Below are 16,061 nucleotides of genomic sequence, written 5' to 3' on the forward strand. Positions count from 1 at the left end.
TTGGCAAATGGTAACTAACCACTTCATAACATCACCAGTGGGAAATAAGGATGTGTTATTATACCTGCTGTGCAGGTGAAAAACTGAGATACAGAAATATCTTGTCTTACTCACTCAATGCAAAAGTCTGGCATAAAATAATTAAGTTATAAATGCTGTAACAAACACTTCAAAATGAAAAAATAAGAAAGGCCACAAAATGTTGCATTGACCATTTCCTAGTTTTTGGATATTTAATTCTTCAAAATTAATGTTATCTTAACAAGGTTTCTAAATGGGGTAGAGTGGATACGTTTTAATTTTTTAAGTGTAAGAAAATAGGGGAAAACCCCTCCAATTTTCTACTGCGTGAGATGATTCTGACATGGTTATGGACCATCAATATGACCGGAATTTTAAAAGCCACCACAGAGACTCTTGCACCTTACCCTGTATGCTGGCCGTATCACATACAGTTTGTTCCCACATCTTGTATTTTCTGACTTCCAAGTAATGGGGAGTCTCAGAAACTGTGCATGCTATAAAAGATTTCATAGAGAATATGCTCTCTTGGGCACAAATTCCCCCACCTATTTGCATCAAGTACAGTCCCTTTTTACTATGTATCATTTCCCCACCCTTTTATCAATATCATTTTGCCAGGTTCAAATTCCACTCCACTTATCCCATCAGATTCCACTAATCTACCAGTGCTCCTCATCGTTTTCCTTTTTTCAGGTTTGAGGCATTTTCTGTGCACAGTTAGTTCTATCCAACAGCGCCTGTAGCCCCATGTCTCCTACCCATGTACAAGCCAATCCTCATACTATGTTTTCACTGAGTCCCAGATTCAGTACAACTGCAGAAACATAGAATGGCTTGGGCTGGAAAGGACCTTAAAGATCATCTGGTTCCAACCCCCCTGACATGGACAGGGACACCTCCCACTGAACCAAGTTGATCAAAGCCCTGTTACCTTGGCCTTGAACACTGCCAGGGTTGAGGCATCCACAGCTTCTCTGGGCAACCTGTTCCCATCTCTCACCACCCTCACAGTAAAGATTTTTATCCTAATATCTAATCCAAAACTCTCAGTTTAAAGCCATTCTCCCTTGTCCAGTCACTACATGCCCTTGTAAGAAGTCCATCTACAGCTTTCCTGTAGGCTACCTTTATGTACTGGAAGGCTGCTATAAGGTCTCTCGAGTCTTCTCTTCTCCAGGCTGAAAAAACCCAACTCTCTCAGCCTTTCTTCATATTTCCTGGTAATCCTAGCTACTCATTCACCCAGAAAAATTCAATCTGTTTTTATCTTCCCAGTGGCTAACTTTCAGTATGAACTTCCAATCTTAACAGATTATTTGTCCTGATCCGTTCTGCACACCACGATGCTGACTCTTGCTTCTGCTCTATATGATCAAGCAGCTGCTTGGAACCACCATCATATTTGGAGAATAGTCTACTTAGCAGAGCTGCTGTCTGTTCAAATGACCAGACCTAGAAGAGACTGTGGTAATGGACAGAGGCAATGGGAAGTTCTTGCTCCATCTTCAGGATGGGGTATAACCAATGCAGGTAGAATCTTTCATCCCTAAATCTATCTTTCTACTGAGCATGTACAAATAGAGAATGCATTTCATTTTTAACCAATTTAGATAAATTTAAAGAGGAGCATCAAAAATATCCGGTAAAAGGACCAAATCTTTTAATAAAAAATAACTAGTGTTAAAAAAAAATAACACTAACATATTTCTACATTTTGGTCTTAAAAACAGTAAGCTGTTATGGCTGAGAGTTTCTTTCAAAAAAACACAAAACCAAACAGAATCTCAGACTGAATGAAACAATGTAAACATTTAAAAACATAAATCCTATTTAACAGGATGCATTACTCAAGTTTAGTAACGACTGTACCAGTGTAATCCACAGGTTAGGAGACTGTCTAATTATTCTGAAGTGAAGGAATGTATTAATTTACCAGAAAAGTCTTGAATCTGCATTTCATACCTGAACACACAAAACCTCTGGGGAAAAATAGCCTCTGTTGTGAAATACTAAATAATGAAATCTTTAAACGCCATCTCCACTAATCTTATATCCTTTAAGAAAAAAATCTGTTTTTCTAATCTTTGTGCACCAAATATCTTAGAATATTTATTAATGACTGGTTTTATATAGAATAAATAACTCAAAATATAGTGGAGGAGTTTTTATGCCCCAGTTGACTATTCATTGTTATTTCTGATAGTCCTATGAAAATAATTTTCCCTACTGCATACCACAACTCTTTTCCCAAATCTAGGCCCATAAATGCATTATCTGCTTCATTAAAATAATTTCCAATATGGTGTGTCACAAAACCTGAACTATTAAAAGCACCAGCTAACCTGTGACCTTCAGACAATGATTGTCAGGATACAGCTACATTTACCCTGATCATTGTCAAGTGAAACACAGATACCAGACTCATGAAAGTTTTGTAACACAATTTCTTTATGCACACAGTCACAAAAGAAATCTCTGATGAAAACCACCTTGGATTACGTAATTTACGGTGTCAAGATATTATTATACAAACACTCCTTGAAAGGAGTGCTCTTTGACATCAAACAGAAGGCTGGTAATAGGATCCAAAATTAAACTGACACAGTACCAGTAAGCTTAATGGTTACACAAGTTTTTAAGCAATCTTTTACTTGCCACAGCTTAAATATTATTTCTTATGTGCTGCTGTACATGGTGTTACAAAATTCTTTCACACAAGAAGCTTTATTTGCATGGAAATTCTACATTCTTGCTCTAAAAATGCATGAACAATGAAGATGAAAGAAAAGCTACAGGACACTTCAAGCAACTGCAGCAAAGGGAAACAAAAACACTGGCACGACATTAAGCTGTCTGAACAAAAATGAAGTTAGACCAACACAGCCATAAAATAAAAGCATCTCAGAAGGCTTTTTTGAGCATGACTGGTCAGACATCATAGAATTTTGCTTTTATCTATACTATCCATACCCATTACTGAAGTAATTCACCAGTATACTCTATGTTGGCCCACATACAAGCACACAGGTGAATACACATGCAACACAGATAATTAAATGGAGCTGGCAACAGCCTCTCAGTTTGCCAGGGAACTTACTGGCTTGGATGGATGACTCAATAAAACTTCAGGGTGCTAAAAGGAGAAAAAAAGACAGGAAAAGATGGGGAAAGTTGGGGATAGGAATAGTGTGAGAGAGAAAAAGAAAAGATGCAACGAGAAAAGAATTTAAAATAATAACCACAACATTAATTTACTAAGATGACAGAATCTTAGTTTGTGATTATAGCATGCATTACTAATGAGCTTTTGAAACATGACAAACATGGAGAGATACCCCTTTGCAAGTTCCAAACTTGATCTTGATTTCTCAGTCTTCACACAGTTAATGTAGCCCTGTGTTTGGGTTTTACAGGTTGAGAAGGACTTTAATTTCTAGTGCTTCACTTACATCAATTACAAGGCAGCTAAATGATTTAGAAAACTAATTCAGTAACTGACACTATCAGAACGCTAAACACACTTGCTGGCTTTTTACTTTTAAAGACATCCGGATTTCAATGGTAGCCTTTTCCTTTCTAGGTTGCTATTCTGAGTACATCATTTATCATCCTTTCTTTGAAGAAAAAAAAGATCATCAGCTGAGAACAAGAAATAGTATTTCTACCTTATCCACCAGTATTACCAGTAATGTTTTCAGTTGTGGCACGATATTCATGTGAACTAAAATAAAAAGCACCAGAGCCCGTATTAGACTAGCTGAGCTAAATCTTGTGAAACACAGAATTTGGGTCAATGCTTCAGTCATTTTTTCCTGTGTTTTGAAAGATACCAGCCTCCAGAACTTGAAGGAAGAACAACACAGCAGAAAAAAAAGCACCCTCTGAGTGAGCCTGTTGAATCTAGAGGTATTTTCCTGGCAGGGAATCACTGCTAACATTCTCTGATGAAAAGTTCCTAGAATGCACCAAGGGGATGTTTGTTAAAATATGGTTTTGGACTCTTTCTTTTCTCTAACCTTGATCCCCTTCAAATAAGGAAAATATCTATAGGGAGGAAAGCTATGCAGTGGAAATGAAGATAGACAAAAATCTGCTCATCTTTGTCGGAACAAATTGTTGTATTAGTTGGCCTCTCCCAGATGAGAAAACCAGAATGAAACAAAGCATATTGAATGGGAAAGACAAGACAGAAAAAGTGAGTATCCTGAAGAAAAACAACTAGAAGAAAGTTTTTTTCACTGTAAAACTATTACATTAAAATAGGAGTTTGAAAAATGAGTTTCCCAATTTTAAAAAAAAACAACAAAAAAAAAAAAAACAGAAAAGCAACAAACCACCACACATAAAAATAACACTTCACAGAAAAACAGGAAGAGAACTCCCTGCGTGTGATTTCCCTCTAATGATTCCATCTCAGCTAAAAAGGAGACTATTTAAGGCAGGACACCAGGCCATGTAATGATTTACATAACCATGGTATCATTATTAAAACACCCAACCCCAAATATGATAAACATTGCAGTTTTATTTGCTGAGACAGAGATCAATATAAAGTCGTCATTAGTAAGAAGAGAAATAGTAACAATGAACAGCAGACACCTAGAGTCAGACACGGGAGACTTCTTACATGGAAAGAAAAATAATACCAGGAACTTTTCAGCACCCCCAAACTCCAGTTGTTTAATAATATTTCAGTTTAGTGTAAAGTTAAACCCCTTTTACAGAAAAAGTGGAAGCTTGCACTGTTTATGATTTCTCAGAAGTTCCCTGTTTAGAGAGTAGCAAGGGTTTTTTTCCAAGGGCTGCCCAAATCTTTTTTATCTAATGGCTTAAAGGCTTAACAGTAGTCCCATTTAGTCTCTTCTGTCAGCTTTTTAACTTCTAAGGCTAATAGATTTAACTGAAAGTACTCAAACTGTTCAGTGGAAATAAGAGGCAAGGGAAACAAGATTGATGTTGGACACATCTCTGTCCAAACTGTAAGGGAAATAACCTAAAAGAATAAGCTTTTTGCCATTTGCTCTGATGAGCTAAATGAGAGAGTCCTTCCTGCGTGTCTTATGCAAAAGAGTGCTAAGACAATGTAGTAAAACTCAACATAATAAACCTCTAATTCAGCTTTAGACTGAATGCTTTCTGGAGCCATTAGTTTTATGGTTAATTGTGACAGTCATTTGCAATTGTTAACAATGCAGATGTGTAAACCTAAGGTTTTAAAAGCTGGATTCTCTCTCATAATTGTTTCAAGGATGACAAGGAATTAATGCACCTTGAAAATGTCAGACTGCCTGAACAAATATCTGCAGTGTATTTAAAGAGAGAAAGCCCCTTAAAAATAAATTTTTCTTCTTTTCTGCAAGTGACAAAATACATTGGCAAACTAAAAACAGCTGGAAAAGAGGTTATTAAAGAAATATCTAAACTTAGTCATAAGTATAAAACATCCAAGTGGTTGTTAACTACTTTTTCTTGAGTAACCAAGAGTAATTGTGACTTTGTTTTAGAAAGCAAGGAGGATCACTGGTAGAAGTGGTTTTTTTCCTATAGCTTGAGGAAAGCAAATGCATGGTGTCCTGGGTTCAGCAGTAGCAGTCATTTTTCTCCTTCTTGGTAGCTGGTGCAGTGCTGTGTTTTGGCTTTCGGCTCGGGAACAGAGCTGATAACAAGGATGTTTTGGTTTGGCCAAGGACTTTGTGAGCCTCATGCTCTGCCAGGGAGGAGGGGAAGCCAGGAGGAAGCAGAGACAGGACAGCTGACCCAAACTGACCAAAGAGGTATTCCATACCACAGCACGTCATGCCCAGGATGTAACTGGGAGTTAGCCGGAAGGGCTGGGAGACTGCAGGGTTGGAGGAGGTATCGGTCGGAGCTTGGTTGGGCCTGGGGGGCGAGTTATCGGTCAGCGGGTGGTGAGGTGTTGTATTCTGTTCCCTTGTTATTTCCTTTATCATTATTATCATTGGTGGTAGCAGTAGTGATTTGTGTTATACCTTAGTTACTAAACTGTTCTTAGCTCAACCTGTGGGAGTTGCATTCTTTTGATTCTCCTCTCCGTCCCTCCGAGAGCAGGGGGAGGGCAAGAAAGGAGGGGGGGAAGTGAGCGAACAAATTACCTGACTGGGTTTAAACCATGACAGTTCGTTTTGGCGCCCAACGTGGGGCACGAAGGGTTGAGATAACGACAGATTTGACTGGATTAATGGTCACTCGTCACAATGCTGATTTATTGGGTATCAGAGTTGTTCTTCTTGATCTCACAGCTTCAGACCGTTGTAACTTACGTAGAGCCGGTATTTGCTGTGATAGTGTTTATCAAGTGTGGGGCCTGGGCTAAGGTTCTTGTCTCACTGTGCTTTATGGCAATGGCTTGTAATACGGGCGAGCTCCAGCAGCAGGGCGGGACGGACGTGGCCGTGGACTTGTACCTGGCCGTCCGGCTGCTCTTCACCGTCCTGGCCCTCACCCTACTCTCCATCTTCGTGAGGCTGCGGGGAACTGAGGGGGAGCGGTCCCGGGAGCCGGCGGCTGCTGAAGCGGGGAGAGCGGCCCCGGGGACCAAGCGGCGGCGGGAGCGGGGCCGGAGGCCGCCAGGGGACGGCTGCCGGTGGAGGAGGCCGGGGCGGTCGAGGAGCAGAAGGAAGCGGCTGCCGAGCAGCGGGATAAGGCGGCGGAGGAGCCGAGCCCCGCGGAAGAGCCGAGCCCCGCGGAGGAGCCGAGCCCCGCGGAGGAGCCGAGCCCCGCGACGGCCGAGAGCATTCCCCGGCAGCCGCCCGCCGAGCCCCAGGAGGATGCAGGAGACCACGCAGCATTTCCCAGCAAGGCAGAGGAGGAAGAGCTGGACTCAGGAAAAGAGAAGCTGGCGGTGGGAGAGCCGGCAAGCACAGCAGCTACACCAGCCCCAGTGACAAGTACAGCAGCATCGTTTGAGGGTTCTGAAGGTTTTGAATGGCCTTTGGGTACCTTGGGACCTGCCTGCTGATTGTGATGGGGATCAGCATGTTGGCACACATACAGAGTGTGTTCTACCCACAACCATTTTGTCTGATCTCAAAAGTTAAGCAGAGTCAGGTTTGGGTCTTGCCTGGGGTTAGACGACGATACAGGGGGACCAAGAGATTTTCCCCAAGGCTGGAGAGTCATGAGTGGCAGGGTGTGTGGGACAGTATGGGCAAGTATCTAGTCCACTGGGCCCCTCCAGTGCTTTGGAAGCATTGGAGATGGAAGGCAGCTGTGTGGAGTCCCCAGCAACAAGCTGCAGAAACTGCTGAAGGGGACAGTGAATTATTTTGAGCCGGGTGGGCCCATGGCACTTCAAGCCATCAGGGCAGAGATGCAACATAGACATGGACTCAAGATCGAGGGGTGGACTTAGCAATGGACACTATTGCCCTAGTTATTCATGAGTGTGAACACTGCACACAGTCTCTCCTGCTCTAGAAGAATGGTACAAGAGATGGAGACTGACATCATGGACCAGATGGACTCAGCAGCTTTATAGGGACTGGTCCATGCACTAAGATAAGAGTGATGGTATATTGAAAATGTGGGACCTGAGCATGACGTGAATGGTATGGAATAAGGGGTGGATAATGTCCTGGGTTCAGCAGTAGCAGTCATTTTTCTCCTTCTTGGTAGCTGGTGCAGTGCTGTGTTTTGGCTTTCGGCTCGGGAACAGAGCTGATAACAAGGATGTTTTGGTTTGGCCAAGGACTTTGTGAGCCTCATGCTCTGCCAGGGAGGAGGGGAAGCCAGGAGGAAGCAGAGACAGGACAGCTGACCCAAACTGACCAAAGAGGTATTCCATACCACAGCACATCATGCCCAGGATGTAACTGGGAGTTAGCCGGAAGGGCTGGGAGACTGCAGGGTTGGAGGAGGTATCGGTCGGAGCTTGGTTGGGCCTGGGGGGCGAGTTATCGGTCAGCGGGTGGTGAGGTGTTGTATTCTGTTCCCTTGTTATTTCCTTTATCATTATTATCATTGGTGGTAGCAGTAGTGATTTGTGTTATACCTTAGTTACTAAACTGTTCTTATCTCAACCTGTGGGAGTTGCATTCTTTTGATTCTCCTCTCCGTCCCTCCGAGAGCAGGGGGAGGGCAAGAAAGGAGGGGGGGAAGTGAGCGAACGAATTACCTGACTGGGTTTAAACCACGACACATGGTTAGTTACATGTAATCATAACTGGGTCCTAGAACATTCATTCCTTTATAAATAAGCCATTGTGGACTGCCTTATCACCAAAAAAAAAAAAATCTTTCCATTGAACTTTAATTTACCCTTGAATAAAAAGAATGCAGGAGGCCAACATGACAAAGTATTTAAAAAAGGAACAAGATATTTATGATTTTGTCTTAGTAGGATGTGAGAGATCACTTTAGGGTCTCTGCACAGGAAACAATGGTCCAAATGCCCTAATAAGCAATGATGCTTGAAGCAGAGGACCAGATATCCAGAGTACTATGGAAGGGCTTTGTATGCACATAGGTAATGGCATGCTATCAACTTTCTTTGCTTGTAAAACTGAAACTATCCTGACTGAATTATTTTGAGAACTTCTTTGGATTGGAAGATGCAAATCTATTTGTATGTACAATGCAATGAATTTACACTCATTATTTTTCTCAGAACCAAATTAGGAATACAGTTATTTGCTCCATAGCTGTCCTGTACAGTTAATAGTGCTCTTAACGTTTGAGCTATTTACCCATTTTAACCCTCATGAAAAGGGTCACTCGCTTAATTACCTCTTGGGGGAAAAAAAAAAAAAGGTATCAGATTACAAAAATATATGGTCTTATGAAGTGGCTCAGTGTCCTTATGCAATGTTCCTGGATACTAGCTATTAAGCATAATCCTCTCTGAAATGGAATAAGCAGAGGTAGGCCCTAAAGGAATTATAACGAAGAGCTGTCATCATAGTACAAATTAACTGCATGTTCGTCTTTTAGCCAGCAATGCTTGACTAGATTTTTGTCAACCTCCACACCCACTTAAACTACTGATATACTCACTGCTTATAGTGAGGTAAGTGATCTCAGGGGGAGCAGCAGAAAGCAGTACATTAACAAATGCTAAATATACAGACATATTCCCTAATTGATTGAATTTCCACAACTGGTTTTTCATAACCTATTTGTTATGTGCTCTCCCAGTTAGTAACTTTTTTTTTTTTTTAAATTAGAGTAACTGTAACAATGTTCTCCCCTGTAGTTGTCTACCTACAAACTATCATCCAATTGCTATAACAATCTCTGGCAAATCTTAGCTACAATGTATTCTTCAATTACTAGTAACACACTGACAAATGGCGAAACTGCAATTCATGACAGAGAATTCAAACTAAAGGGTCCTTTAGGACTTCTGAAATACCTGCTCTACGCTACACTGAAAACAGCCTGTGAGACTACTTAAATGTACACAACTACCTTTTCTTGCTGCTGTACTTTGTTGATGCTGAATAACAGAACTGTTTCTTTTGTGTAACAGAAATAAAAAGAAGGACAATCATGTGTCTAGATACAAGTATGTGTGTAAATTTCACTTACACAGAGTTCTCAGGTGCATTAACACCCACCTTGTACCCACACAACAGAAATCCTAAACAGGTCTTAACTGGTGACTCAAAATTTGTTCCCACATTAATTTGAGGAACTAGGACAGAGTTCCAAACTACCGCATGGGCACTCCTCCTTTTACTGGGTAGATGTAAAGAAACAGCTAGAACACCACAATCCAAGACACAAGTTTCTTTAAGAAATCATGTTGCTTTTTGTCTTGTTCCGTTTTTATAAATAGAAGTGTTATCACTATTTCAATTGGCGTGTTTTGTGCTTTCTTCACCATCTGCTCTTTTAAAATCAGTTAAAACCAAATTAATGCTCCTCTAAACAGTGTAGTATTAATGCTACTCTGAGACAAAATAAAGGCTTGCAATGCAGACATAACCCAAAGATTCTGTTCAAATGAATTAATTTGCTTGTAATAGAATATTACTTTCTGAACAGCAAATTCCTAGCAGTGTATCAGCTGCAACTGGCAATGAGATTAAAACAAAAGATCACACACTTCACGGGTGATACATTCTTTTCATTTGATTTTATGCATACTTATGGGCTGCGCCAATCATGCTTCGGAATTTATCACGTTAACACCTACAAACATTGATAATTTATATGTGAAATATACAGCTGCTAATTTTTCAGCTGTTACACCAGCTTAATGGCACCATTACTGTTATGAACTGTAGTGAAGCATACTAAGTATTTAATTCCTAGTAAATAAATCAACAGCGCTTTTATTGCATGTAAATGACATCCAAAATTAGCACCAGTGTCTGAAAGCTACTTTCTGACAGGCTTATCTTGTAGTATGGACACAACTTCACAGTTCTTGCTGAAAACCAATTCACAGAATTCAAACTTGAGACCCAAAGTTTTCTATGTAGACATGGCAAATTTGTCCAACACTGAATGTTTACACCACATATTTAAATATGAAGTGAGATTACCTTCTTCAACTGAGTTTCCATCTTCAAACACTCTTCCTTTTTCTGTTCCAATGCAATTTCTAGTGTCTTGAGTCTGGAATCTTTCTTCAGTCCTGATGAAGCTAAGGATGAAGCATGTTCCTTCAGGTCCAGTAATGATGACTAAAATAAAAGATGTAAAATAACTATCAAGTAAATATGCTTGATGTGCAATAACTAGTTTCTTTTTTGATCTTTATTTTCTTCCTATCCCTTCATATTGTGTTCAGGTCCCAACTTTGAACAATGTATTTTGTCAGGATGTTCATGGCCTGATTTAAGACAGCTTGATTTAATTCAGGTTTTCAGGATCAGAATAAAATCTCGTTTAAATTAATTTTAAAAAAATTTTTAAAAGATGGAAGATTTTGTAAATGGGAATTTGCGTTTCATATTTCAGTCATGTTTAAGAAAATCTGGTTTTAATTAAAATGCTATTTAAAAATCATACACGCATAGCTGATTTGGCTTTTGTATCTAAAACTGACTGTTCAAAGCTTTTCTATATACTGCTGCTATGGGGTGAAACTGATTCATGCTACCTACCACCAAAAGACATCTCAACTTCTTGCTTTGTGAACCTTTTTAATGTTTTTTTCCTGTCAAATGTTGCCTTTCACGTAGACAAAATCTTAGCACTTCCTGGATACAAGCTTTTTCTTTTGTATTGCTCTACTTCGATTGCGTTTTGAAAAAGACAGTAAGTAAATTTGAATGTTACAACTCCAAGAGAGGAACAGAGAATGTTTATATTTCTCTAACACAATTAGGTTAATTTCTCTAACCAACTGGCTCATTACCAACAAGCAATTTAATTATCAAAACAGAACACTTCTCAGAGTCAAAAGAACTAGCTATACTGTCTGCATAAAGGAATAAACATTATCTGCATGCTTTTAGCACCTGCAGCATTGACCAGCCTCTGTCCTTTCCTCCCTATATTTAGACAGAAACAAGCTTGTTCTCTGCCTTCAGCTGCCTATAAGCAGACCTTCGGCAAATGCTATCACTGAGCGCTGCTCATTTGCTACTAACATGATTAACTGCTGCAAAGGGGACTGTGTGCTATCCATAAACAGGTGGTTCTGAAATGTTTATGCCTGGAAAATGTCTCAAACAATCTATTTTACCAGATATACTTGTTGAAGGACCACTACTATAAAGGAACGGTTTTCTTCACCTCAAACATAAGACACACATATACAACAAACAATTCTAACACAACAGATTTATCCTGCTGGTCAACCTCTTTCTCTGTGAGATCTCCTTGTAAAATGCTGACTCTCTCTTTCAGGTCCTTAATGTCTTTTTTGTAGTTGTCGATCTCTTCCTGTTTTTCTCGTTCATCTCTGTCACGCTGCTCCTTTAGGCGCTCAATGGTCCTTTCCTAAAAAAAGAAAGCACTCTGTGAAGAAAATCCTTCTAAGTTCAACATTTAAGACTTCGTGTCACAACAATTCATACATACTGTAGATGAGGAGGAATGTAGGATATCATAGAATGGTTAGGGTTGGAAAGGACCTTAATATCATCTAGTTCCACCCCTCCTGCCATGGGCAAGGACACCTCCCCACTAGACCACTGCCATTTTCTTTTTCTTATGATTATAAAACAAAAAGGAGGAAACTTGAGAAATCTATGGATTTATTGCTAAGAAATACCAGGCTTTCTGTATCTCTGAAATTTCAACGTACTGTTAACAGTCCAACACAATTTATCTGGTTCTGATAATCAAAATTAACTTAGACCAGGATACATTATATATTGTTTCCTTACTTAAATCTTGTTTTGCCAAAATGGAAGGTTAAGTCTGTGGTTCTACTCAGAAAAAGAGCTGTAGTGCATATGTGACACCAGGACCAATATACAGTAAGAAAGGGCAGTAAAATAACTTTCCAGTACAGCAGATATCAACAGAGCTTTAGTTATCTTGTAATCTGAAGGGATGCAAGTGAATCCCCCAATGTCAGGAAGGCTCTACCACAGCTTTATATTTATAGAATCTGACAGTCTAAAGGAACTGCGACCCTGGTTCTCTGGGAATCAAGAAAAAAATATATAGTAGATCCAAAAGGTTGCCCCACTAAAACAGAATAGACAAGGCTATTCCCTCAGTCATCTGTCTCCTGAGAGTTGAACAAGCATAAAGAAATGTTAGTTATCAGGATAACTGCTCATTTTAATTCAGTATTGTGAATTAAAACTCCATTTCACACAACAAACTTGAAAAATTAATTTATTCTTAAAATATCTGAGCAAAGAAGAAGGCAGGAAGGCAGGAAAGAAAGGGCAAAAAGCAGAAGAATCTACAGTTGAACTGTAAGGTATTCCACAATCATACCAAAGATGCACCATGTAAAGAGATGACTGTGAGAACATCAAGCTCTTCCACCACCACACAAAATGATAAGTAGCTAATGACCAGAGCGATAGGCTGTGGCTCAGCTCTGCCTTCCTGCCCAGCTCATGGTACCAGGGGCGGGGGGCAGTATCCCGGGCTAGCTCTATGGATATCCTGCAGTGCCCTCTATTGAGGGACCCACCGCGGCAGCCTCCACACTCATCCCTCAGTCGGCAAAGGATGTCACTGAGGCTTAGTACTAGAGATGTCTTGTATAGAGCCCAGAAAACACACGGAAAAGCAGGCTTTTATTAGTAGAAGGAGCTTTCGAAGGAAGGGATTAGGCTTTCTATACTCACTTTTTCTGCAAGTGCTTCTTCCAGCGTAGTCAAGGCAGTGTCAGTATTTGTGGTATCAGCCTGCAAGGATTTCACTCGATCCTTTAAGCTGCTCATTTGCTTCTCCTTGTCTCTTAACTGTTCTTGTAGATTTTCAATCTTAAAGAGCAGGAACAAATTTTAAGACAAGAGCAAGCAAAAGCATGCAAAATCATTTTAGGAGCGTAAACTCTTAAAAATATTATTAAAGCAAAGGAATTGGGCAAGGGCCTAGTTCCTGTAATCCTACATCAAAACATCAAGCTATGCACCAAAACCATCAAATATTAATAAGGAATCAGTAACCTTTCTGATAATCAGCAAAGAATTCAGAGCAAGAAAGTCTAAATAATATTCACAAGAAAAACAGAAAGAAAAGAGTATTATTCCTCATTTCTGAGAATGCTGGGCACTGCATGACTGAAGGATGATCAATGTATTAACAATATAAAAGGAAAAACTGAGAAAAACATTACTGTAAATGTAAACCAAAAACGGCACTTAATAATTAAGAAGTTGCAAAGAAGTATTATTTTAAGTATTTCCTTTGGTACTGTCATACTCCTTACTGTACTGGCATGTGGCTTTTTTCATCTTACATGGTAATTTGCTGTATGATGGACTAACACAAAGGACCATCCCCCGAGTAGAAAACATATTAGCCGCATTTTCTGCAGGTGTAGAATTCGATCCATTATATGAGTTCTGAATATATCTTTTGACAGACTGAGAAGACCTAATGCTAAACCCATTTTACGCATACATACACATCACAAGAAACACACCCATTTACATTATGGTAACCTGTTGAAAACAAATTTATCAGCAAAGGACTAAACCACATACAGATTTCTCAGTTGATTCCTTTTTGTTGTTGTTGACAAGTTTTTCTTGTATCAGCAAACATACATCATAAAATGGTGTATCTATCTGCAAAACACTTGTAGAAAGATATTCTTTCAAAGACATTTGTAAGAAATAACGTAACCAGACAACCCCGTAGGCTGTCTAGTCCAGTATTTGTAAACTGAATGCACTAACTAGCCTTTTTTGCTTCACCTGTGGAACTGCAGTGAGCAGCTCCTTTGTTAGTCGAAATACAGCAACTATCCCCAGGTTCGACCCTTCAATATTGGAAAAAACTGAGCTGCTGTGATTACAGAGCAAATGGTTATTTAGACACATGCACTACTACTTTTTTTTAATCTCTATTAAAATTACATCTGGAACTTAGAAAATGGTCTAGATCCGCAATGATAAATGCAAAAGATTTCGCAGAAGGCTGAACATCTGGTCACAAATAATGGTAGATGTGTTACAAGTGGAAGTTAGGAGAAAGAACAACCTAATTCAGGGAATCCCTTGCTAACATTCCTCTGTAACCCACGGCCATAGGAGGAGCCTTCTGATATAAGATCCTTCATGCCAGTTTTTTTATTTCTCTTATGCAAGCATGTGTAAACTTACATCCAGCTATGTACACAATCTATGCATTACTAATAGCAGAACAACTACATAAAGTTTTTTTGTTGTTCTTTAAAGAATGAACTGAAATTGATTCTGGTTTATCTTCATCGTTAGTTTCTATTAGAAAAAACTCATAGGTCTCTATTATGCTCAAAATTTAGATTTGGGTGCAACACAAATGACACTACAAGACAAATTTTGAAGAGCACCAAAACACCATAATCAGTGCCATACCATGCGAGTCAGAAATAATGACAAGAACTGAAAATTCCTTCTTTATAATTCATATCTATTATTTAATGCCTTAGTAACACACTCTTGTAGCCCATGGAGCCTCAGAAAGATCCCTATTCATTCTGACCAAAGAGTTCTAGTGTACACATGTACAGCTATCAAGGGGTAACATCCCCAGGAGTAGCCCATGTGGCTGCTTTTGACCTTAGGAGCTTTCAGTGTCGTCAGCTGTCTAGACAGGCTGGCTGTTTAGACAGCCAACCATGAAAATATACTACAAAGAAGGCTGAGCTATTCTTAGACTCATGTTTACTTCTGGAGGCGAAATGCTCTCGCAAAGGCTCCAACTGGCTGAAGAGGGGATACTGCAGTGACTTTCTGCTGTGAGCAAACCACACACAAGAGACAGCTAAGTAATTCAGCTTTGGCAGATATTAAAATGCTTGCCAAGGCAGCACAACCATTTGCACAAGCAAAGCATACTTTTCATGTTTGAGTAACACTGTTTACTGTGACCAGAGTAAGATGATAGCTGTACAATAAGACTATATATGACTGTTGCATCTTCCCCTTGCAACTGCACCCTCCTGTACACAAAGATAATATAATAACAAAAAAATTAATAAGGTGTATTGTGTAGGAAGTACGAACCTGTCTATTCTTTCAGTCTAAGTGCATACTTTTCCATCTGGAGTAATAAACAGGGGGGTTTGTTATCATCCAGGGAACAGAAGGTACAATTAAATGTTCTAAGCCATACCAATAGGTAGACACTACCTAAAAAAAACACTCTACCAACAACTATGCCTTTTGCAGGGTCAGATAACTGACAGTCCCCAAACAAGGGCATGATTTTTAAACTACAGAAAACTGGAACTTGCACAATGCGTCATCAAAACTGAAACATCTGTATAATAATGCATGCAAAGTTTCCTTATGAAATCACAATCAACAAAAAAATAGTAGCCTTTATTCCAGTTTTCTCCAAAACCTGCACCACTGTAACAAATAACTAAACTATAGGCACTCCAAAATTATATAATCTGAAGAAGAAAACAAAGAATAGCCTACACTTTGTCCATATAGTTAATA

The 16,061-nt window shown here is 39.6% G+C and overlaps 1 protein-coding gene across 3 annotated transcripts in view; it reads right to left on the reverse strand.

The window, feature by feature from the left end:
- ERC1 (ELKS/RAB6-interacting/CAST family member 1) overlaps window positions 1–16,061 on the reverse strand; it is a 295,399-nt gene that overhangs the window by 177,875 nt on the left and 101,463 nt on the right. For 2 of the 3 annotated variants that reach the window (XM_061444783.1, XM_061444784.1), the window contains 3 exons: window positions 13,251–13,388; window positions 11,797–11,937; window positions 10,533–10,673 (listed from right to left, as the gene is read on the reverse strand). In XM_061444783.1, coding sequence (XP_061300767.1) covers window positions 10,533–10,673; window positions 11,797–11,937; window positions 13,251–13,388 — 420 coding nt within the window. Of the gene's footprint in view, window positions 1–3,121; window positions 3,158–10,532; window positions 10,674–11,796; window positions 11,938–13,250; window positions 13,389–16,061 lie in introns of all 3 variants that reach the window. The other variant, XM_061444782.1, reaches the window with a different exon arrangement.

Source organism: Pezoporus flaviventris, unplaced genomic scaffold (assembly GCF_033815535.1).
Source record: "Pezoporus flaviventris isolate CSIRO_AGI_PZ_B2104156 unplaced genomic scaffold, CSIRO_AGI_Pfla_v1 ptg000002l, whole genome shotgun sequence".
Taxonomy (NCBI): domain Eukaryota; kingdom Metazoa; phylum Chordata; class Aves; order Psittaciformes; family Psittacidae; genus Pezoporus; species Pezoporus flaviventris.